General features: G+C 39.0%; 1 protein-coding gene across 1 annotated transcript; it reads left to right on the top strand.

Annotated features, from left to right (window-relative positions):
• The first annotated feature begins 1,663 nt into the window (after window positions 1-1,663).
• LOC106097265 (butyrophilin-like protein 2) lies at window positions 1,664-18,086 on the top strand. Its single transcript, XM_019356178.2, has 3 exons — window positions 1,664-1,994; window positions 17,220-17,423; window positions 17,770-18,086. The coding sequence occupies exons 1-3, from the start codon at window positions 1,664-1,666 to the stop codon at window positions 18,078-18,080; spliced, it is 846 nt and encodes a 281-aa protein (XP_019211723.1). The 3' UTR covers window positions 18,081-18,086.
• The last annotated feature ends 7,098 nt before the right edge of the window (window positions 18,087-25,184 follow it).

Raw genomic sequence — 25,184 nt, 5'->3', positions numbered from 1 at the left:
TATTATTTTTATGTAACTCTGATTTTCACCCATTGAAGAAGTACCAGTAGTAGCAACAGCAGAGCTACCATCACCACAGTGAAAACAGTTCTCAGGATGAGGTAAATTGGAGTTGAGTGGTCAGTGAAGGCAACACTGTCTTTGTGAAGTGCTGTGAGAATAAGAGAACATATCTGCTGTAACACTGTTCTAATACTTGTATTAAGAAATCCTTCAGGGTTTGCCATTGCATTGTAACTATATATGTTACCTGTGACAGCCAACCAGCTCTCTGGTGATTCACCAACATCAGAGATGCTGCACTTGTACCATCCTTCATCAGAAAAGGAAACATTATGGATCACCATGTCTCCTGTTGTACTGTTCCCTATGAGGAGTCCATCTTTATAGAACTCAGAGTAGAGGTGGGAGGACGTGTTCCTGTTTCTGCATCTCAGAGTCACACACTGACCCTCCAGCACAGCAAAGACAGGACTCTCCAGGATCACAGAGCCAACTGATAAAAAAAAAAAGGTTTTCATTTCCATCCATTCTCTCAAAAATTTATATCAAAGACATCTTATAGAAGTTGGAAATTACCAGTGACTGTGATGTTGACAGTGTTGCTTCTCTCTCCACTTTTAGTCTCACACCAGTATTTTCCACTGTCTGCTGGATAGGCTCTGTGAATGGAGCAATATACTGTAGACCTCTGCTTAACATCACATGCTAATAGGAATCCCTCCACATTCCTGATCCCTCTGAACTGAGCAGAACCATTATGACTATCACAGTGAAAAGAAACAGACTCGTACTGAAACAGCTGCAGTCGGTCTGGAACAATATTAAAACCTGCACCTGAGACAGAAACACAGAGAAAGTTACAAATATGAATGATTCATGACAAAAGCAAGCAGGTTTCGATCACCGCCATCGCAAAATCGGTATAACTCATACAAAAGAACAGGTTTATGTAGTATGCCAAAACATTTACTGCACGCTAAAATTTGGATATAGTCCAAAGTAAAATCATATGGGGAAAAAGGTCTAAAATGTTATGGAAAAATGATTGCTACTTACTGTTGTTCTGGACACATTCACTCAACATAATGAAAACAGCCATGGCTGCATAGACAAAGGCAATGAAACTCAATATTACACTAAACTGCACTTTAACGTGAAAAAAGTAAAACTTTAGCAGAAAAAATTAGGATGCTTGTATTTACAGTACTCACACAGTCTAATGCAGAGAGCTCTAACCTCCATGTTGACTTGCTGCTGAATGACAGCTCATCATACTGAAGTACAACCTACTGTAGATGACAGCTTCCTCTTCCTGAGCAGTTCTTCCTGCTAGACTCACAACTATCCATTTACAGTAAGCGTATGCTTGTTTTTGAGCAACTAGACCTCTGAACTACGGTGGCCCCTAGAGACAAAGCATGTACAAACTCCAAAACACTTACAAATTCCAAATAGCACGCACAAACTCCAAAACACGTACAAAATCCAAAACACATGGAAACTCCAAAACACGTACAAAATCCAAAACACATGCAAACTCCAAAACACTTACAAAATCCAAAACACATGCAAACTCCAAATCACAACGGAAGTGCTCCAGGACGCTAGGGGCAGTGTTGAGCTCGATTTGCAAAATAAACGGCAAGTTTGTTTCAAACACATGGGCTGTATGGGACAGTCTAGTCTCCGTCTGCCCACAGAGGGAGAGCAACCGCAGCCGTTCATTGTCCGCATCCATTACTACCAGGAGAAGGAGCGGATACAGCGCTTAGCCAGACAGAAAGGCCGGCTGGAGTTTCAAGGGAAGCAGATCTTCATCTTTCCTGACTACAGCGCCGACCTGGCCAGACGCCGGGCTGCTTTCAGCGAGGTAAAGGGACCACTACGGAAAAACGACGGAGTTCGCTCCCGAATGACATTTCATAAGAACCACCGGGACTTTCATACCATCATGACTATACTTTTGTCAATCAATAAACGGACGATCCCTGGTTTAGCTTAGTTTCATGTTCAAGGTTCATTTAGAAATCTCAGATGTTGGTGAGTTTGCCCTTGTTCCCTGGGAGGTTAACTATATTCCAGTACTTGTCACCAGTGTTGGGTGTAACGCGTTACTGTAATTAAATTACTTTTCCACTGAAAAAGTAGAGTAACTAATTACTGTTCATTTTTAGGTATTTTAATTACAGTTACTTACAATGTACTTGCGTTACATTGTAAAATAATTAAACTTGCTGAATATCATTATTTAATTTCATTAATTTATCTTCTAAATGTAGAAGTAAACTCTGCCGCTTTAACATCGCTGTAGTGCAGCTTCACATCATTTCGCGCCAGTTTGCTGCATAGTCGTATTCCAAAGCGGAAGATGTCGAACTCGGCTGAAGCGAGTGGCTGTTTTATGACATGGACATATTCCCGTCTCTTCACTTTTCTGAAACAAGCAGACAGGAACATTACAGTAATGTGTAAGCTATGTGCTGGGAAGAAAAAACTATCGGCTGCTGTTAATAGCACGAGTAATCTACTGAAGCGCCTGACACAGAGCATAGACGAACACTTCTGAGTGATTCTTGTTCATCATCCATGGATAACACCGCGGCAACTCCTGCTAAGCAGCAAAACGTGATTTTACTTCAGCAGCACAGAAAGCGTCTGATGGTGAGCTTAAAAAATGACTGCAGGCTACATAGCTGGACTGGCCATCGGGCATACCGGGCATTTGCCGGTGATTTTTCGTTTTTATGGGCCGATGGGTTTTTTTTCTTCTTTTTTTCCATGACGGTATAAACACTGAAAGGTGGTGGATTGGCCAGATGAAGGGAGATGTGTAAAAATAACTCAATTGTTTGGTGGTGGCTATTGCGGAGATTACAGATTCAGTAACATTAACAAGTGGTGGAGGCCAGCAGATGCAACACGCTGGCAGGTGGATGACGGAAAGGCAGGAGGAGCAGAGACCCGAGGCGGTGAACTGAACTTCAGGTAAGAAGTTATGACCTGCAGGCTATCTGGGTCAGATATAAACCAAGTTTAGGTGGAGTTTATTTTCGTTATGCTGACTTTTTACAGTCAGTTACAATAACTCGTATTGCGTACTAGCTAGCATGACAGAGTTTCTATACAGCTGGGCGGGTGCTATGATATTATTGATGTTGAACTTGTTTTATCTTATTTATAAGGTCAGTTATTAGAGTTTCCAACCGTCCAGTAAAAAACAGAATCTTCTCGTATACAGAGAAAATATTATGCGTTTAGTGTTGAGGTGAAAAGGAACAGTTTGTCCCGGACTTCAGCTACAATGAAAAAGACACAAAGCTGGAGTTATTCTGTGTTTACGCTGCACAGCTGTTTCTTCTTCTCTCATTCTCTCCCTCCCTCTCCTGTTTCTACTTCAATCATGAAACTGATCAGTGATCAGCTGATCGGTTTTTCTCTCTTGTTTGTTTATCGCTCTGAATCTTACAACAAACGTTTTCATCTGATGTAAAATGTATAGAAATCCATTATTGTACATAGTATTTTTTTTAGGGTCCCATCATAATTTCTTCAGAAGTAGCTAAGTACTGTTTATGATGCCAGCATTTCCCCACATTTTCTAGATACTGTACCAGTACTGTGTGAAATGCCATCAAAAAGTCAATTAAGTTTTTCTTTCTCACCTGTCTTTCTATCTCCTTTCACTTTTTAAAGGTTGCCATGTTAGAAAAAATATTTTGCCCTGCCATGCTGTTTATTGATGTGGCAAATGAATGGTTTATGAAAATATATCTAAATCTGTCATCAGTAATCAGTAATGATCATGTCTCACCTCTAGTCTTCTCTGTCTTACTTTCAGGTTTTCACCATGTGTTGTAGATAGTTCAGGAGGTTAACTCGACCAAGCAGTCTACTTTCGGGTACTGTTTAGAATACGAGAATAGGGAGGATGGTGAAGGTTTAAGTTTATCAGACTGATACATATATACCAACAAGACAGTGTACATCACTGTGACAACAGTGTTTGTTTTCATTCATAGGCTTTATGGTTTTTCCTATAATACCTGGTGGGCCGGTTTCTAGTCAAAATGCCCGGGCCGATTTTTTGTCCCAGTCCAGCCCTGGCAGGCTACATTGTGGAACAGATGCTACCGCTGCGTACTGTAGAGTGTCTGTCTTAAAAAAAATGTATTTATTATTTAAAGAGTTTAATTTCTATTGTTTGTCCACTCAAGGTTTATATGGATTTTAAGAAGTATTTAGTTAAATACTTATGTAGTAATTAAGTTACTTTTCTGACACAGTAAATAGATAAGTGTTTTAAATACAATATTGACTAAGTAATTGGTAATTAATTGCTTTTTTAAAGTAACTTACCCAACACTGCTTGTCACTTGAAAGGGACTCCGGAGTAAGCTTTGATGAGAAGTGAAACAGGTCCGTTTTTTGGTTACAGGTAAATTTGACGTGGGAGTTTTTCTCTTTCCTTCACTTAATTATTTTACTCTATTATGTTGGACTTTGTGACTTTCTAACTTGAATATATTTTGCACTACATGTGTGATTCATAGTTCAGATGCTTCTGCTTATGTGGGGCTGTGGTTATGAATAAGGTGAATGGGACTCTTAATAGAAGCAGGGGAGCTTTGGGAAATTGGTGTGTGTCATTTGGGGACAACACTGAACACGGGGAGGTGGGTGGGAGGGATTTATCTATTTTTTCTTTTGTTTTTTTTCTTTTTTGTTGTATATTATTTGCTCAGATTATTGTTAACAACAAGATTTCAGTGTACACCCATGATAGAATTGGTATTTGTGTTTGGAACCGCCTTTTTCATCATGTACTTATATTGTGATGACTTCTGTTGATTACACTTCAACTGCTGTGAGTAATGGCTGCCATGTTAACTTTATTAGTTGGAATGTGAAGGGATTGAACCACCCAGCGAAACGAAATAAGGTACTCTCTCATCTTCTTTATCTTAAAGTACATGTAGCGTTTCTTCAAGAAACACACCACATAAGCCCTACGCCCCCTGTACAGGGGGCAAAAATGAGGAGATCACGTTTAATCGGTTATAACACGGGTTGAGAAATATAAGTCCAGACATGTGTGGTATCCACAGAAACCTCAGAATCTCAGCTAAAATGTCATGTGAACCACTTCTACAACCACCAAACACACCAAAAACAAGCCGTGATTAAACGAGCAGTTACGTAAATGCGCAGAAGTCCGCTAAACAAACAAACCCGGACCAGAAATTCTTCAGACTTCATGTAACCGGCTAAAGATAGGCTGCTTAGCTTCCAGGGCTATCACTGACTCCACACACCAAGTTTCACCATGATCAGACCAAAATTCACTGAATGAGCCGCAAAAGAAGACCACAAAAACACACAGCGGCGCAGATAAGCTAAGACAGAAATTGGCTTACCGTCCTGATTTCCTCAGTTATTTTCGGCGGTAGCCGGTAGCCGGTAGCCACGTGATTACCAGTAGCATCAGTACTAGCCGCATCAGAGCCGTTTTCCATCAACAACCTCCATTTTAGACCCAGCTACAGACACGTGACTGGACAGACGCCACATGCAGTAAATTTGGGCCCACGTGGGTTTTGGCATTACAACGTCTGATTGGTTGAAGTGATGTGAACGTGGCATCGTTACTGTGAATCTATTGGCTCAAACGATTAAAAAGAGGTGTCAATCACGCAAATTGACCAAGAGAAACCAAAGTTACAGCCCCTCAGAGTTTAAAGGGCCAGAGGCCAATCAAGCGCTCTATGCGCACGGCAGAAAAGGGCCATTGCCATGTGAATGTATGGTTAATTCTTCAAAAATATATTTTTAAGAAAAGCATTTGTAGGCCTGTTAATAATTTTTTTTATTTCTCCTCTTTAATACCTAAAAAAATCAACTGGCATGGTGTCCAATTGTGTGCCAAAAATTGACATTTTTGTACAACGTCTGGATATTCATGTATTGACAGGGCTGTAATTTTTCACTGTTTCACTTTAGAAACATAAATCTTTGCACAGATGATGTTTATATGTTGGTTACTGAATTTCTGGAACCAAATGTGATCTGAGGCATATTTTTAAAAGGGTTATATGCTAAAAATTAAAAAACAAAATTAGGCGAGGATAAAATCTACTTACTTTTTCTGTGTTCCAGTGTCAGTAACTTTGACACAGTAATATCTGCTTCAATATTTACACCTCTGATGAAATGTCCCAAGTGTTAGCTTTATTTTGATACCAAGATTGTAAGGACAGAGTTTGTAATTGCAGAGAAACAATCAATTAAATTTGGGCATTACATTTTCGAGCAGGAAGCTCAGAAACCCCCTTGGGGCTTAAGAGAATACAGATCATGTCAGATTAAGACGAAATTGGGTTGGAGAAATTTTTCATTCCAAATTCAATGGTAAAGCCAGAGGTGCAGCAATTTTGATCAATAAGAATACTCCATTTATAGTCTCTCACACAATAGCTGACCCAAATGGTCGTTATGTAGTTGTGACAGGGTCCCTGTTTAATACTATGAGGGGCCGTACAAGCCAAAATTCATTCTTTCACTCTCACACACATACATTCTTCTTTCACACACATATATTTTCACTGTCACATACATATATTTTCACTCTCACATACATATATTTTCATTCTTTCACTCTCACACACATACATTCTTCTTTCACACACATATATTTTCACTCTCACACACATACATTTTCACTCTCACACACATACATTTTCACTCTCACACACATACATTCTTCTTTCACACACATATATATTTTCACTCTCACATACATATATTTTCACTCTCACACACATATATTTTCACTCTCACACACATACATTTTCACTCTCACACACATACATTCTTCTTTCACACACATATATATTTTCACTCTCACACACATATATTTTCACTCTCACATACATATATTTTCACTCTCACATACATACATTTTCATTTATGCATTCCTACATTTTGCTCTCATTTACATGCATTCAATATGCATTTAATCTCTCAAATAATATATGTATGTAAGCAGAGAATGCATACATGTCAGAAGAAAATATATGTATGCAAGAGAATAATGTATGTGAATGAAAGAGTATAGTGGAAACGGAAGGAGTTTAATGGAAACGGAAGGCTGGGTGTCTGTACCGCCGTGATTGGCTGAGAAGCACGCGCGGGTCACTTTCAAGTGTCTGACAGCATGGATGGGGGAGAAGAAACTCGAGTTCTTCAGCAAGCTATCGGGGTGTTAAGAAATATTTTATCATCTCCTGAAACGGTCACATCGTTGTCCTCGTCACTTGATCGAGATGGGACGGGCTCAACTTTTTTTTTTACGTGCGCTCAGAATAGTGGGACAAAAATAACGCCACAGTAACCCAGAAAGAGTAATATTTCAAACTCCGCCACTCTGTGCTTCTCTGCCACTGCCTCGTTTGAGTTTTGGACGAAATGGATTCTGGGATATTGCATTTCGTCATTTCGAGCCGATTGGAGACCAGAACAGCCAATCAGATATTTTTGCATCCAAGTCTGTGATTGGCTGGTTTTGTGGCACAAAAATAACGCCATAGGTCACAAAATAAACTTTTAAGATATTTTCATGCGAGAATGGTGCTGTGTAAACTTCAAATATCTGCTTGATTCATCAAGACATCACATATTTCCATAAGTGCTCTAACATTTTCGGAGATGCCTGTTACCTATGGCCTTATTTTTGTCCCACTATTCTGAGCGCACGTTAAAAAAAAAGTTGAGCCCGTCCCATCTCGATCAAGTGACGAGGACAACGATGTGACCGTTTCAGGAGATGATAAAATATTTCTTAAAACCCCGATAGCTTGCTGAAGAACTCGAGTTTCTTCTCCCCCCTCCATGCTGTCAGACACTTGAAAGTGACCCGCGCGTGCTTCTCAGCCAATCACAGCGGTACAGACACCCAGCCTTCCGTTTCCATTAAACTCCTTCCGTTTCCACTATACTCTTTCATTCACATACATTATTCTCTTGCATACATATATTTTCTTCTGACATGTATGCATTCTCTGCTTACATACATATATTATTTGTGAGATTAAATGCATATTGAATGCATGTAAATGAGAGCAAAATGTAGGAATGCATAAATGAAAATGTATGTATGTGAGAGTGAAAATATATGTATGTGAGAGTGAAAATATATGTATATGAGAGTGAAAATACATATGTGTGTGAAAGAAGAATGTATGTGTGTGAGAGTGAAAATATATGTATGTGAGAGTGAAAATATATGTATGTGAGAGTGAAAATATATGTGTGTGAGAGTGAAAATATATGTATGTGAGAGTCAAAGGAGTTTGCAAAGAAAAGCGTCTGGACTTCTTTAAGTTGCTTGAAGACGTTTCACCTCTCATCCGAGAAGCTTCTTCAGTTCTAAGGTCAAATGGCCGAGAGTCCCAGATTTAAACCCAGTGGGAGTATCCCCCCAAGGAGGGACAAAGGACCCCCTGGTGATCCTCTAATCACATGCACCCAGGTGTGAAAGCGGGTGTGGGACCTAATCAGCCAGGGTTTCGGGTGAGCCCATTGTGAAACCTGGCCCCACCTTGTCATGTGAATTCCTGAGGTCAGATGGCCCAGGATGTGAGTGGGCGTTAAGGCGTCTGGGGAGGGAACTCAAAACTGGATTATAGATGGCAGACAGTTGGTGTCGTAAACCACCGCCTCTGTTCAAAGATGGTCGCTCACAGTGGACATAGATGGCCTCTTTCACTCCTCTTTCAAACCATCTGTCCTCTCTGTCCAAAATGTGAACATTGGCATCCTCGAAAGAGTGTCCTTTATCCTTAAGATGCAGATGGACTGCTGAGTCTTGTCCTGTGGAGGTGGCTCTTCTATGTTGTGCCATGCGCTTGTGAAGTGGCTGTTTGGTCTCGCCAATGTAGAGGTCTGGGCATTCCTCGCTGCACTGTACAGCATACACCACGTTGTTAAGTCTGTGTTTTGGAGTTTTGTCTTTCGGGTGAACCAGTTTGTGTCTGAGTGTGTTGCTGGGTCTGAAGTACACTGGGATGTCATGCTTGGAGAAAACTCTCCTGAGTTTCTCTGATACACCGGCTACATAGGGGATGACAACGTTGTTGCGTCTGTCTTTCTTATCCTCCCTCGCTGGTGTCTGATCGCTGGTGAAGATCATATTTTAGCAAACGTATATGCTCCGAATTGGAATGACTCAACTTTTTTCAATGACTTTCTTAATTCCCTTCCACAGATTAATACACACCAATTGATCCTTGGAGGGGACATGAATACTGTTATGGATCCAGTACTAGATCGCTCTTCAGATAAAAGACTTCCACTCCCTAAATCCTCATTAGTGTTACGGTCATATTTACAAACCTATGGGGCTGTTGATGCGTGGCGATTTCTCTACCCCTCCACTAAACAATATTTCTTTTTTTCTGCAGTGCATCAAACATATTCTCGTATAGATTACTTTTTTGTTGACAAAAAATTGCTTCCCAGTATCAAGACTTATAAATACAATAGCATAGTAATATCTGATCACAGTCCACTTGTTTTGGAACTCAGCTTCCCGGATGAACCCTTTGTGTACTCCTGGAGACTCAATCCTCTTTCTTTGTCAGATAAGGAGTTTGTGGAATATCTTTCCAAACAACTTGATATCTTTATAAGAACAAACATTACGCCTGGCATGGCCTACAGTACGGTTTGGGAAAGCTTAAAAGCATTCTTACGGGGCCATATTATATCATACTGTTCATATACTAGAAAACAGAAACGTCTTTCTGAATTGATACACCTTATTTCACAATTGGATGAGCAACACTCTACAACCCCCTCTCCAGTACTGTATAAACAAAGACTAACGTTACAAACTGAATTTAATTTAATCTCAACCTGGCAGTCAGAGTCTATGATTCTCAAATGTAGAGGAAGATGGTATGAACACGGAGAAAAAGCATCTAAAATTTGAGCACATCAGCTTCGTAAATCAGAAGCAACTGATATAATCCCTGAAATTAGGACTAAATCTGGACATGTCACCACTTCACCACAAAAAATAAATGAGAATTTCAGAATATTCTATTCCAGTCTCTATGATTCTGAATCTTTAAACACACCTGAACTGTTTGAGGCTTTTTTTGATGGAATGACAGTTCCAACTTTAACCTCGGCATTCAGAGACCAATTGGAGGAGCAAATTACAGTGGAAGAAATTAAATTGGCGATTAGCTCAATGCAGAATGGCAAATCCCCGGGTCCGGATGGGTATCCGGTTGAATTTTTCAAGACCTTTAAAGACAGTTTATCACCTTTATTACGAGACATGTTCATTGAGTCATTTGTTTCAAAATGTCTTCCCCTAACGCTTCGACAAGCCACATCTCACTCCTACTGAAGCCAAATAAGGATCCATTAGAGTGTTCATCATATCGTCCTATATCACTCTTAAATGTAGATTTAAAAATACTGTAAAAAAACAATTGCTCTCAGGCTAGAGCAATATCTACCGATCTCCAGATCAAACAGGTTTCGTGAAGGGTAGGCATGGTTTTTTCAACCTGCGCAGGATTTTAAACATATTACACACCAAGTCAACTACAGCCCCTGAAATTGCCTTATTACTCGATGCTGAGAAAGCATTTGACCGGGTGGAGTGGGATTATCTGTTTTATACTCTAAATAAATTTGGATTTGGCCCTAATTTCATTTCATGGATTCAGTTACTTTACTCCTCACCTATGGCACGTGTTAGAACAAATTCGTTATTCTCTTCTTATTTCCCACTTCTCTGTGGTACGAGACAAGGATGTCCCTTATCCCCTCTTCTTTTTGCATTATCAATTGAACCATTGGCGATTAAACTGCGAGCTGACAATTGCATTAAGGGCATCTTCAGAGGTGACCAGGAGCACAAAATATCCTTATATGCTGACGATCTCCTGCTGTATATGTCAGAGCCTTAATGCTCTCTTCCCCGTGCTCTTGCCATTTTTGAATGTTTTGGTAATATTTCAGGTTACAAGTTGAACCTGCATAAAAGTGAACTTCTCTGTGTCAACTCTATAGCCAGGAAGATTTCATTTTCAGATTTTCAATTTAAAGTTAAATCAGGGTATGTGACCTATCTGGGGGTTAAGGTTACCCACTCATACAAAGGTCTTCATGAAAGAAACTTTGTCCCGCTGCTTAAGAATACTGAGACAGATCTCCAGAGATGGAACAATTTACCACATCAATTCTATCAAAATGATCATACTACCCAAGTTCCTTTATTTATTTCAATGTATTTCATGCTACTTACCCAATAAGTATTTTATATCACCGAATAAGCATAGCTTTGCTTTTATTTGGAATGGCAAAAGTCCACGAATTCGTAAAGATTTCATGCAGAGAACTAGGCCAATGGATGGATTAACCTTGCTAAACTTTCAGTCTTATTATTGGGCAGCAAATATTCGAAATATGCTGTACTGGATGAGTAATTTTACTACAGAGACTCCAGCTTGGCTCCAGATTGAGTCATCCAATTGTGGCATACGTGCCTATCAGCTTTGTTGAGTTCAACTCTCCCATTAGAACTATTTTATATTGTTTGTTGTCCTATTTTATTGTTTGTTTTAATTGTCTTGTGTTTTGACTGACTGTGAAGCACTATGGTCAACACTGTTGTTTTAATATGTGCTATATAAATAAACTTTGATTTGATTTGATTTGATAGAACTATATACCTATAAACGTAACCCTTTGTTGTATGACTCACTCAGAATCTGGGTGCAATGTAGGAAAAGGTTTGAGTAAGTAAGTAAGTAAAATTTTATTTATATAGCACATTTCTAGATAAAAGATTACAAAGTGCTTCACAATGTATAAAACAAAAACAGTCCAAAGTTAACAAAATGCAATACTAAAAAGATGTGTTTTTAGCTGTTTTTTAAAAGTATTTAATGAGTCTGCAGATCTTAAGTTCTGAGGAAGAGAGTTCCACAGTCTGGCGGCCACAGTGGCAAAAGCTCTGTCACCCTTGGTTTTCAGCCTAGTATGCTGAATAACAAGTAGGCCCTGATCACAAGACCTCAGGGACCTACTAGGGACATAGGGCTGTAAAAGTTCAATGATGTAGGCTGGTGCTTGTCCTTGGAGAGCTTTAAATGTCAGAACCAGTATCTTAAAATGGACTCTGAATTCAACGGGGAGCCAGTGCAGCTGTATAAGCAACGGAGTCACATGAGAGTACTTAGATGTTCTTGTCAGAAGCCTTGCTGCAGCATTTTGGACAATCTGCAGACGCTCCAGGGAGTTTTTGTTTAGACATGTAAACAGTGAATTACAGTAGTCCAATCGTGATGAAATGAATGCATGAATAACAATCTCCAGTTCAGTATGAGATACTATAGGGCTCAGTTTAGAAATGTTTCTTAAATGATAGAAGCAGGACCGAACCAGAGATTTGACGTGGACATCCAGGGTAGGAGCAGAATCAAAGGTTACCCCTAGGTTCCTGATAGAAGATTTCACAAATGATGAAAGAGGACCAAGAGCATTCATTATGTTAGGTACATGTCTGTCTGGAGCACGTACAAGGATTTCAGTCTTTTCTTCATTAAGTTGGAGGAAGTTGTCAGCCATCCAACCTTTGATGGTTTCTAAGCACACATTTAGAATCTGCAGCTTAGAAACATCTTCAGGTTTAAAAGACATATATAGCTGGATGTCATCTGCATAGCAGTGGTAGCGAATGTCCTCAAAGGGGCTCAAAACATGCTGGAGAGGAAGTAGATATATTAAAAACAATAAGGGCCCCAACACAGAACCTTGTGGCACACCATAGGACAGGGACGTGGAAGATGACCTGTACTTAGAGACCGCCACAGAAAAGTATCGTTCATAGAGATACGAGGAGAACCACTCTAAGGCGGACCCAGATACACCAACCCAGTATTTCAGCCTTTCAAGCAAAATGTAATGGTCAACGGTGTCAAAGGCTGACGTGAGGTCCAACATTAGGAGCACAGAACACTTTCCCGCATCGTTTTGCATCACAATGTCACTGGAAACTCTAAGAAGGGCCGTAGAATGAGCTCTACGAAAGCCAGACTGAAATTTGTCAAAGAGATTATGTTTGTCTAAAACTGCTGTAAGCTGCTTAGCCACAACCTTCTCTAATATCTTAGCAATTAACGGTATTTTTGAGATTGGTCTGTAATTGCTAGTGAGAGATGGGTCCAGCATAGGCTTTTTTTAACAGGGGGTGTATAACAGCAGTTTTAAAATAAGCAGGGACTTTACCAGATCCCAGTGAGGTGTTAACTATGGTGAGCACACAGGGACCAATAGAGTGAAAGACATTTTTGAATAACGATGCGGGTAAAATGTCGAGTGAACAGGAGGATGCTTTTGTTGCATTAACTATTTTTTCCAGCTGTGATAGTGAGATGGGTAAAAAGCTTTCTAAAATGACAGGCTGAGCTGGCGTAGGAACTGACAATGCAGATGCTGATGGGGACAATTTTTCCTTACATTACCATTTTTTTCTAGAAAGAAAGAAAGAAATGTTTCACAGTCTTCATTAGAAGAAATAATGGCAGCAGGTGGAGCAGGAGTAATAATATCAGTAATAGTGTCAAATAATACTTTAGGATTACCTCTGCTCTTTGCAACCAGATGAGAAAAATAAGCAGCCCTCGCATCTCTAATTGCATTGTTAAAAGAGGCTAAAACATCCTTTAAGTAAAGGAGATGAACATTTAAATGAGTTTTCCTCCATGAGCGCTCAGCTTTACGACAGTCACGTTTTATGGAGCGGATGTTGTCATTTAGCCAGGGTAAGGACTTGGAAACAGAAACTGGTCTCATTTTAACCGGACAGATTTCATCTAAAATCGAAAAACAATGGTTACACTTAATGTCAATTAAAGCACCTATCTGCTCAAATCATATGTTCCCACCCTCCATGATGGATTCTGCCTTTAAAATATGGGAAAGTTATGGACTTAGAAATATCAAAGCCCTTTTCCCGCTATTTACAAATTCGCCACTTTGTAAAGAGTGGATTTCCTTCATTTCCGGAACTACCTGAGGAAACTTCTTTGGATAAAATTATTAATATAAACATTCATGAGAGAGGGGCAATTAAAGAAATCTATGCTATATTATTAGATCTTTAATCTCCTTCTCTCTCCATTCTTAAAGCACAGTGGGAGAAAGACCTTGGGATGACTATAACAGATGAACTCTGGCAATCTTTTCTCCATAGGGTACACTTCGATATGTGCCAGGCATCGGCTCCTCCAACTCAAGGTCCTACACTGATTACATATCTCCAAGGAAAAGTTAGCCAAGTTCTATCCAGGAGCTGACCCTCTGTGTAACAGATGTAAAGCAGAAACAGGTTCGCTCCTTCATACCTTTTGGACATGCCCCAATCTTCATAACTATTGGGTGTCTATATTTAACACTCTTTCAGAGATGTATAACGTTAAATATGATCCTTCTGCTCTAACAGCTATCTTTGGGGTGATACCTCAAAACATCACGTTGCCAAGATACTATTCGAATTCTATTGCCTTTGCTTCACTTATCGCAAGGCGCCTTATACTTTTAAGATGGAAGCAGGAAGCTACTCCCACACATGAACAGTGGAGAGCTGCAGAGCTCATGAGGTTTTTGCATTTAGAAAAGATGAGATATACACTGGCAGGTTCAACCACCAAATTTCTTAAGGCATGGCAGCCATTCCTGATGTACATGGAAACATTCAAAATGACCATATCTCTATATCACTATCATAGTTAACTGTACACTGAATGTCCCTTATACATTTTATTTTTATATTTGTTTGTTGTTATTTGTTTGTTTTTGTTTTTTGTTTTGTTTTGTAGTGGTTTCTTTGTCTGTTTGTTTGTTTTCCTTCTCTATTTCTGTTATCTTTTAGGGTATTGTAAATACTGAACAGCAAACTACTGTATGTTCAAAGTTTTGTTATTAACATGCTGCTGTGACTGAAAATAAAATTTATATATATAAAAAAAGATTAAACAGTGGTGTTCTCTTATTGTCATACTGAGACAACTACCCCTCATTAATAATTAATATGTTTAATTCAGTTTCAGATTCTTATGTACAATTGTGTACAGTGTTGACAGTAGACCACTACCAAATCTAACTTCTTTTTGTATTTACCTATTCTTGAAACTTGTGATTTGTCTTCATTATAACATAAATTACGTTTGTGTCAAACAATGCCTGATGTTGGTTGTTTCTAATAAGTCAGCTCCTGGGTGCCGGTTTAGCTAAGTGGGTGAGCAGGCGAACATATGCTGTACTACCAAAGAGCAGAAGAACCGGGTTTAAGTACCCCTCTCTCTCTCCCCGATTTCCTGTCTATCTACACTCTCTTTATCCAGTAAAGGCTAAAAGGCCCAAAAATGTATGTTTAAAAAAAGTCAGATCCACCCACTGAATGGCAACTTTGTAAACTGCAGCTAAATAATGTTAAAGCACCAGTTAGCTGACAATATTTTAAAAGGTCACTTATTCACTTATGGTATTTCAGCAATTCAAGAACAAAAGGATAACTGATTAACCTTTTTTTTTTTATTTGGTGGTATTCAACTGGTCATAGGGAATGGAAGAACAATAGCAAAAATGTTAATACACAGTGGACCATTTCTGATAATCAATGGACAAAACTCCATGAGTGCTTACTCTTAAGGTGGAAAGACAGCAAATAAACACTGTTGCTGTTAATTTGAATTTTTATTGAAGTTCTGTTTGTTTTATAACAGTGACCAGTTTCCTCGCAACAGGCTCAAAGTTCATGAGGAAGATTTTCACACACACACACACACACACACTGGATGTCTGGAAGTTTCGCTAACTCATTAATGATTTACTAATTCAGATCGTGTGTTCTTTTCAATTGAGTGCCACATCATGAAGCATGTATGTTATATGTTAAATTATAGTTTTAAATTAGTTTTAAATTGTTATTTTTAATGTCTAAGAGCATACTGTCACATACAAAATACGTGTAATACATCTTTTAGTACAGAATAGCAGGTCTACACTTAGAGCTAAGGTAGACATTTAACTTTGAAGTTACTTATGTTTGTATCTATGTCGAAAAGCTTAAACTTAGCCGACTGGCTAATTGTTTTCTAATCAACATTTTTCAAATAAATAAATGTTTAATGTCTGACTTCATATATTTCATTTACAAATATTAAAACTATGACCTGATATCAGAGAATGTCAAAGAAGAAGTTGTATTATATACATTTTTAGTTAATCATTTTATAATTCTGACAGTATTCAAACAATTTAAATTCATAATAGAAAAATGATCTGAAAGTATCACTTAATGCATTCGTAATTGCCACAGAGACCTCAAGGACATTTGAATTGAATGTGAAAGTATGAAACAGACCATGTTTTATTGTTTTATTACTAACAGTTTCCTTGTGTTATTATTTTTTCTTTTCATTTTCAGAGCTGCATAATTCATTCATCAAACTGCATTCTGGTTGTCCCTCTTCTTCTACATTTTTGTAGGTGCCCTCAAATATTGATACATCATACTTCTTATTTGTGAGTGTGTGTGTTTATCAAATTAGGGGCTCAAATTTTCTCATTTACTGATATGGCAAATAATTATCTTTTATTACTTTTTTCTGTTTTCTGTACCTTGATAAAAGGTTTCATGTTACCTCTCAATATTCTTTTTGATTCTTAAAAGCTTTAACTCTAGAAGCTATAATGTGTCTAGATTATAACTGAATCTGTAATTATCAGAGGTGGCAAAAGTGCAGACCTTCTTTACTTAAGTAAAGTATGTAGGTCACCTGCAGTGAAAGATAATGTAAAAGAAATAACTATTTTCTATTACCTACATTGTAGAGAGCAGCTTTGCCTCCAAAACCTAAGCAATAAAATGACTGACAGTACACAGTTTGTGCTGTCAATCAGGAAAAAATAAAAATAAAATCCTTCCATTGACATTCAGCAGGATTTCTTGGAAGCTCTCATTCATAAATAAATTGATAAACTGTTCTTTTCATCTCAGGTCAGTCTAGGTTATTTGGTCCAAATCAGCCAATTATTGCAACAGCTGGAGAAGACATCACATTGCCATGTCACCTGGTACCTGGAGAAAATGTTGCTGCAATGACTTTGGAGTGGGCAAGACCTGACCTGGACCCCAGATTTGTACTTGTGTGCCGTGCAGGTCAGAACTCATAAATGTAAAAAAAACCCGTCCTACAAAGGTCGATCATCATTGTTCACTGATGAGCTGAAACATGGAAACATTTCACTGAAACTGACCAAAGTAAAACCTGCAGATGAGGGCAGATACAGATGTTACATCCCAGAGAAGGATGAAGAAGTTTTTATTGATCTTGTGGTCGGTAAGTGAACGGATTACATACATTATGTGTGCACAGTGTAGTTTGGACTAGTGTTTGCAGTAACTTAGGTCAAATCAACACACCTTTTAGATATTGATTCAGCCAATGCGTTACACAAGCTTGGAAATGAAATATTTTCTCACTTGGTTTTGATGCGATATCTAGCTGTTCGTCAAACACAAAACACAAGAATCTGACGACTGACTGAGGGGCAAATAATGGGAACAATCATTAAACAGTTAGGAGGTGTAATATTCAAATAATATTCAGATATAGTCTTTAGACTGATGCATTTTTTAGTGATTTTCATTAGTGATCAGTATTTTAAATTCTACATTTCATCCAGCATCGAGTGCTGTCTCCTCACCTGTCATCAGCTTAGCAGACTTTGATAAAGCCATCAGTGGTGTGGTGTTACAGTGTGAGTCTACAGGCTGGTATCCAGAGCCTGAGCTGCTGTGGTTGGACGGTGAGGGAAACCTCCTCTCTGCTGGACCTACAGAGACCCTCAGAGGTCCTGATGACCTCTATACTGTCAGCAGCAGAGTGACTGTGGAGAAGAGACACAGCAACAACATCACCTGCAGAGTCCAACAGAGGAACACCAACCAGAGCAGAGAGACACACATATATGTTCCAGGCAAATGTAGTTTATAAAATTTATGATGTGCTTGAATTTGGTTTGAATAAACCAAAATCTTTTAAAATAATATGTAATTCTGTTTTTATTGTTTCAGATGAATATTTCCAGTTCACATCCAGTTCTGCTGCTCCCATTATTATTGGTGTTGTTGTTAGTTTGGCTGTAAGCATCATCTTGATTTTAACTGTAGTTTTTTTCATCTGGAGATGAAACAAAATAAGTAAGAAACAAATGAATTTAACATTCTGTTTAAATTAATATGTAAAGTTTTGCCTACAGGGGTTAAAGGAACAGACATGCACAGTTATGTAAATTTTTTATAAACCTCTTTGTGTTGCATTAAAAAGAAAACATACAGCATATGTAATTAATTCATATTAAAATGAGATGATAAATGACGTGTTAACATTCTAAAGCCCAGGAGGACATCATGTTGACTTTCTTGTCTGTAATCTTTTTTAACAGATGTCAGTAAACCTCACTGCTTACAAAAAAAACCAAGAAACAGCAAAACCTGAAACAGACCAAGAGCAGAAGACGCTCATGACACAGGACATCGAGTCAGTGATTTATATGACAGAAACAGACAACACAACAAAATGTAGAAAAAATAAGTATCAGAAATTTCCTGTATGTGGAGAAATGATTATGTTTATAAAAAAAATAGATATTTTTAAAGAAAAGAAAGAGACAATTTTACTGACAGTAAAATGAAAATAAAACAGTTAAAAATCATCAGAGGAATATTGTGACGGGAAATATATAGTTACTATCTTCTGCTGTATGAATAGATGGTATTTTTCTACTATCCTAATATTCAAATATTTTTTTCTGTCATGATTCATTTTACAGTACATTATGTAACAACCAAAATATTTCTATTCATATCTTCTCTCAGTCTGGAGGCTCACCAACTCTCACTAAACATCAGCAACTGATGGAGCAAAACATGAAAGAGGAGGAATCCAGTGAAACAGAGGTTAGCAAAAGTTTACTGAAAAACTTTAGATATGTTTCTTGTTCGTGTAAAATATTTTTATATTTTTTAATAATCCTGAGGGAACAGTTTGTCTCTGTTTACATGTTACTGATGAGGTTAATATTATGAAATAGAAAGAACAGAAAAGGTTTATTTGGAACATTTGCATTTTAAGTTGTAATCTGAAAACTGGACTGAAATGTTGACAAAGGTTACAAAAACACAGACACCAGATTATCAGTCACTTCATATATATATATATATATATATATATATATATATATATATATATATATATATATATATATATATATATGCATACATACATATATACATATAAATATATATATATATGCATACATATATATATATACATATATATATACACACATATATATACATATGTATATACACACATATATATATATATATATATATATATATATATATATATATATATATATATATATATATATACACATGTATATATATATATACACATATATATATGTATATATATGTATATGCATGGACGGTTTCACCCCAAGTCCGGCACCCTGAGGCTGTACGCTAAGCGGAAGGAAGGGGGCCGGGGACTGGTGAGTGTCAGCACCACAGTCCAGGATGAGACAACGAACATCCAAGAATACATTGGGAAGATGGCCCCAACTGACCGAGTGCTCAGTGAATACCTCAGGCAGCAGAAACCCAAGAAAGAGGAGGAAGGCGAGGAACCATCACGGAAGGACAGGCCCCTGCACGGTATGTACCACCGGCAGATAGAGGAGGTGGCTGATATCCAGAAATCCTACCAGTGGCTGGACAAAGCTGGACTGAAAGACAGCACAGAGGCACTAATCATGGCAGCAGAAGAACAAGCTCTGAGTACAAGATCCATAGAGGCTGGGGTCTATCACACCAGGCAAGACCCCAGGTGCAGGCTGTGTAAAGATGCCCCAGAGACAATCCCGCACATAACAGCAGGGTGCAAGATGCTAGCAGGCAGGGCATACATGGAACGCCATAACCAAGTGGCCGGCATAGTGTACAGGAACATCTGTGCCGAGTATAACCTGGAAGTCCCAAGGTCAAAATGGGAGATGCCCCCAAGGGTGGAGGAGAATGACCGAGCTAAGATCCTGTGGGACTTCCAGATACAGACGGACAAAATGGTGGTGGCTAACCAACAGGACATAGTGGTGGTAGACAAACAGAAGAAGACGGCTGTAGTGATCGATGTAGCGGTTCCGAATGACAGCAATATCAGGAAGAAGGAACACGAGAAGCTGGAGAAATACCAAGGGCTCAGAGAAGAGCTCGAGAGGATGTGGACGGTGAAGGTAACGGTGGTCCCCGTGGTAAAAGCTAGGCAAGTGGCTCCAGCAGATCCTGGGAACAACATCGGACATCTCTGTCCAGAAGAGCGCAGTCCTGGGAACAGCTAAGATACTGCTCAGGACCCTCAAGCTCCCAGGCCTCTGGTAGAGGACCCGAGCTTGAAGGATAAACCGCCCGCAGGGGTGTGCTGGGTGTTTTTTATATATATATATATGTGTGTATATATATATATATATATGTATATATGTATATATGTATATATATATGTATATATGTATATATATATATATATATATATATAGGAGACACACATTGATATACACTAAATATTCATTTCATTTCTCTTTTTTTGTGTTGCCAATTTGTGCACCTGCTTGATTTTGTTTAAACAGTTATTGCACACTTTCTGTAAATCCAGTAAACTTCATTTCACTTCTCAAATATCACTGTGTGTGTCTCCTGCATGATATATTTAACTGACAATTTTTATTGTAACAACCAACGATTTGTACAGGAAAATAATGACTTTTAACAAGGTTGTCCAAACTTTTGCATCCCACTGTATTGGTATATTTTGTCATTAGTATAATATGAAATAAATTCTACATGTGTCAAGTCGGGTGCCAATATTTGCTGTGTAGTAGAACAGAGACATTAGTCATTAGAAATGTTTATCGGAAAAAATATATAAATTCACTAACAAAAACATTAGACATAAATATATAAAATTTAACTATTTACAGAGAGACAGGAATAAAAAGGACCCAGCTTGGAGTGGAAGAGCCTCAGGGAGAAGGAGGAGAAAAATAACAACATTGTTTCTGCACTGAAGAGCCTGCTGCCTCATCAGAAAACTACTGATCATTAGGGTCCAATGTTTCCAAATTTAACACAGCTGTGCTGTTTTCAAAAACTAATTTATACATTTGAAATTTCATGAATTCTTGTGTCTGAGGCGGCATGCTCTCCAGAGCAGGAACAAGGCAGAGGAGGAAATGCTCCGTTGGAGACTGGCGTGGCCTCTTCAGGGACTCCAGGATGGCCAGCTCCACCGCCGATGGACCGTCCTGGGACCCGTCCCTCGACCGCCTTTGAGCTGTCCTCCTCTGTGGGCCTGCAAAACACAGCACAAAACAACACAAAGTAATGAGAAGGCTGCTACTAGATTTTCATTTTCAAAACTGAAAAAAAAACCCAGGATATAATCAAATTGGTTGTAGATATTTAGTAAAGGTGATCACAAGGGAATCCGAGTGAGTAAAAAGCTATCAGTGCTTGATGTACATACCTGTGGGTGCAGCAGCAGGAGTGGAGGGACTGGGGAGCCAGAAGAAGCAACAGGGGATGCTCTGCTGCAGAATCAGTTGACTCTATCAAGACAATATTAAATGTTAACAGGTTGAAAACAATAGTCATAGAGAAATTATATACAGTGGTCTCTCATTTATTGCAGCACATGAACAGTAGTCGCAGTTCTCACAAGTTGATTCTCAAAGTGCAAACCTTTGTTGATTTTAAAACGTAAAAGTATTATTATGCCGCACTTTTTCTCCGTCTGCGGCGCCACTTTTGTGGGCCTTTTTCCCTCGCGGTGCAGGTGTGTATTTCCGAATGAGGGTCATAGTTATGAGTGTTTTTGTGCTGTTTTTTCTATTGGACGTGATGGTTATCAAAACGAAACATGATAAGTTTGGCAAGCGCAGGAGACACGACACGGAGATTTGTCAATCAGGCTGCAGAATGCGCATTGTTGAAAGCTGTACGGTGCAATAAAAAAAAAATCAGCAAAAAGGCGAGGCAGTGACGGATGAACAGCGGGACCACTATATACTGTTTATTAATAAACAAAATATATTCCTATATGACAACACGCATAAATTAACTGCCTACATTAATTCATTGTAAACATACCTTCTGACTGACACTCCCCTGCTGCCTCTCCGGGCTGTCCCTGGTCCTCGGGGGGGAAGTTCTCCACGGTCCGCACCATATTGCCGCTAGTCTCCCGTGGGGTGAGGAAGGGGTCCAGAAACCCCATGACCACGAAGAACTTCCATCGCTTCCCCGATCCTGCTGCAGACCCACTCCTCTTCTCCTTCTCTGTCCTCTTCTCCTTATTATACGTGTCCCTGAGGCTCTTCCACTTTCGCCTGCAGATGTCCTCTGAATAAACACATTATCTTGTTAGCGGAAAGGTATTTGTACATCAGTGGGAAACTAGAAAAATTTGCATTTCCTGCAAAAATGCTGTGTGGATGCTTTAAAGCTGAAGCTGTCTGTTGTAACTAGCTGAAAAAGCTGAAAAGTTGCAGAAATTGTAAAAACTTTGCAGAAGCAAAGGAACTTTGCTAAAATGTAATAACTTAGCAGAACTGCAATATCTTAGAGGAAACATAATACTTGGCAGAAATACAATAGCATAGCAGAACTTAGCAGAAATATTGTAACTTACCAGAAACATGATAACTTCTCAAAAATACAAGAATTTAGGAGAAATAGTATAAGATAACAGAAAGAATATATTTAGCCAAAAATACTTAAACATTACAGAAACACTATGATTTAGAAAAATAGTACAACATAGCAGAAATACTGTGATTTATCAGAGACACTGTTATGAACTATGAATATTGTAATTTTAAATTAATACTATGTTTCAGCACAAATACTCTGGTTTAGCACAAATATTATAACATAGCAGAAATACAATTATATAGCAGAAATGCTATATTTAGAAAGAAAAATATAATATAGTAGAAATAGTATGATTTAGCAGAAATACTGTAATCAGCACATATACTGTAACATGACAGAAATTCCTCCACTTAGTAGTAATACTGTAACATAACACAAATGTTATGATTTGGCACAAAAACCATGATTTGGCAAAAATATATGATTTAGCAGAAATACTATGATTGAGCAGAAGTACTAAGATGTAGTAAAAGTACTTTGATTTAACAGAAATACAATTATGGAGGAGTAATACTTTAAAATGGGAGAAATATTGATACACACACACATACACAGAGCCTAAAGGGAACAGTATTTCTGCCATGGAGTGTTAACAAGAATCTGAGGTCCATATTAGAAAAGCTGCTAAAATCATAAAACTTTGCAGAATTGTAATAAATGATGAATGTGAATTACTGGTCTGTGATAGTGTATTAATTTGTAGGGAAAAAAACATGTTGACCAAGGTGGAATTGAACCCACAACCTTTGGGCTGCAGACCCGTGTCATTACCAACTGCGCCACTGGGAAAGAAAGTGGGTGCCTGGAAAACCGGGTGATGAGCAGTCAGAATTAGATCGCAGTGAGAGGCGAAAAACGCCGTTTTTTGGACTAGAAGCATAATTCTTGTACTGGGTGAATCAGCGGACTTTGGTGTACTTTGACTGCGATTTTCATTGCTCTTTGTACATCCGTCGCTGAGATATGACGAGAGAAGAAACGGCAGACCTCAGATATGATTGGCTGGCTGGGAAGCCGTGCAGGCCCTGATATGCAAATTTGAATGTCTCAGTCCTCACAGAGGATTGGCTGCCTGGGGACCTGGCAGAAATATATAGAAATAGTATGATTAAGCATAAATACTACATTTAACAGAAATACTGTATTAAGCACAAATCCTATAAAAAGCAGAAATACTATATTAAGCAATATGTCTGTGAAGGTTCTCAGTCATCCAGGTCATCGTAGTCAAAGGAGTTTGCGAAGAAAAGCGTCTGGACTTCTTTAAGTTGCTTGAAGACGTTTCACCTCCCATCCGAGAAGCTTCTTCAGTTCTAAGGTCAAATGGCCGAGAGTCCCAGATTTAAACCCAGTGGGAGTATCCCCCCCAAAGAGGGACAAAGGACCCCCTGGTGATCCTCTAATCACATGAGCCAAGGTGTGAAAGCGGGTGTGGGACCTAATCAGCCAGGGTTTCGGGTGAGCTCATTGTGAAACCTGGCCCCACCTTGTTATGTGAATTCCTGAGGTCAGATGGCCCTGGATGTGAGTGGGCATCAAGGCGTCTGGGGAGGGAACTCAAAACTGGATTATAGATGGCAGACAGTTGGTGTCGTAAACCACCGCCTCTCTTCAAAGATGTACAAGTTACAAGTACAAGTTTTTTATCAGAAAAACTGTCGTGCTTGGATGTCGTGCTTGGAGAAAACTCTCCTGAGTTTTTCTGATAAAAAACTCAGGAGAGTTTTCTCGAAGCACGACATCCCAGTGTACTTCAGACCCAGCAACACACTCAGACAGAAACTAGTTCACCCGAAAGATAAAACTCCAAAACACAGACTTAACAACGTGGTGTATGCTGTACAGTGCAGCGAGGAATGCCCAGACCTCTACATTGGAGAGACCAAACAGCCACTTCACACGCGCATGGCACAACATAGAAGAGCCACCTCCACAGGACAAGACTCAGCAGTCCATCTGCATCTTAAGGATAAAGGTTACTCTTTCGAGGATGCCAATGTTCACATTTTGGACAGAGAGGACAGATGGTTTGAAAGAGGAGTGAAAGAGGCCATCTATGTCCACTGTGAGCGACCATCTTTGAACAGAGGCGGTGGTTTACGACACCAACTGTCTGCCATCTATAATCCAGTTTTGAGTTCCCTCCCCAGACGCCTTAATGCCCACTCACATCCTGGGCCATCTGACCTCAGGAATTCACATAACAAGGTGGGGCCAGGTTTCACAATGAGCTCACCCGAAACCCTGGCTGATTAGGTCCCACACCCGCTTTCACACCTTGGCTCATGTGATTAGAGGATCACCAGGGGGTCCTTTGTCCCTCTTT

The sequence above is a fragment of the Oreochromis niloticus genome, unplaced genomic scaffold (assembly GCF_001858045.2).
Source record: "Oreochromis niloticus isolate F11D_XX unplaced genomic scaffold, O_niloticus_UMD_NMBU tig00002896_pilon, whole genome shotgun sequence".
In the NCBI taxonomy this organism is placed as follows: Eukaryota; Metazoa; Chordata; class Actinopteri; order Cichliformes; family Cichlidae; genus Oreochromis; species Oreochromis niloticus.
Note: the sequence above shows the minus strand (reverse complement) of the source record. Positions and strands in the feature narration are given on the sequence as shown.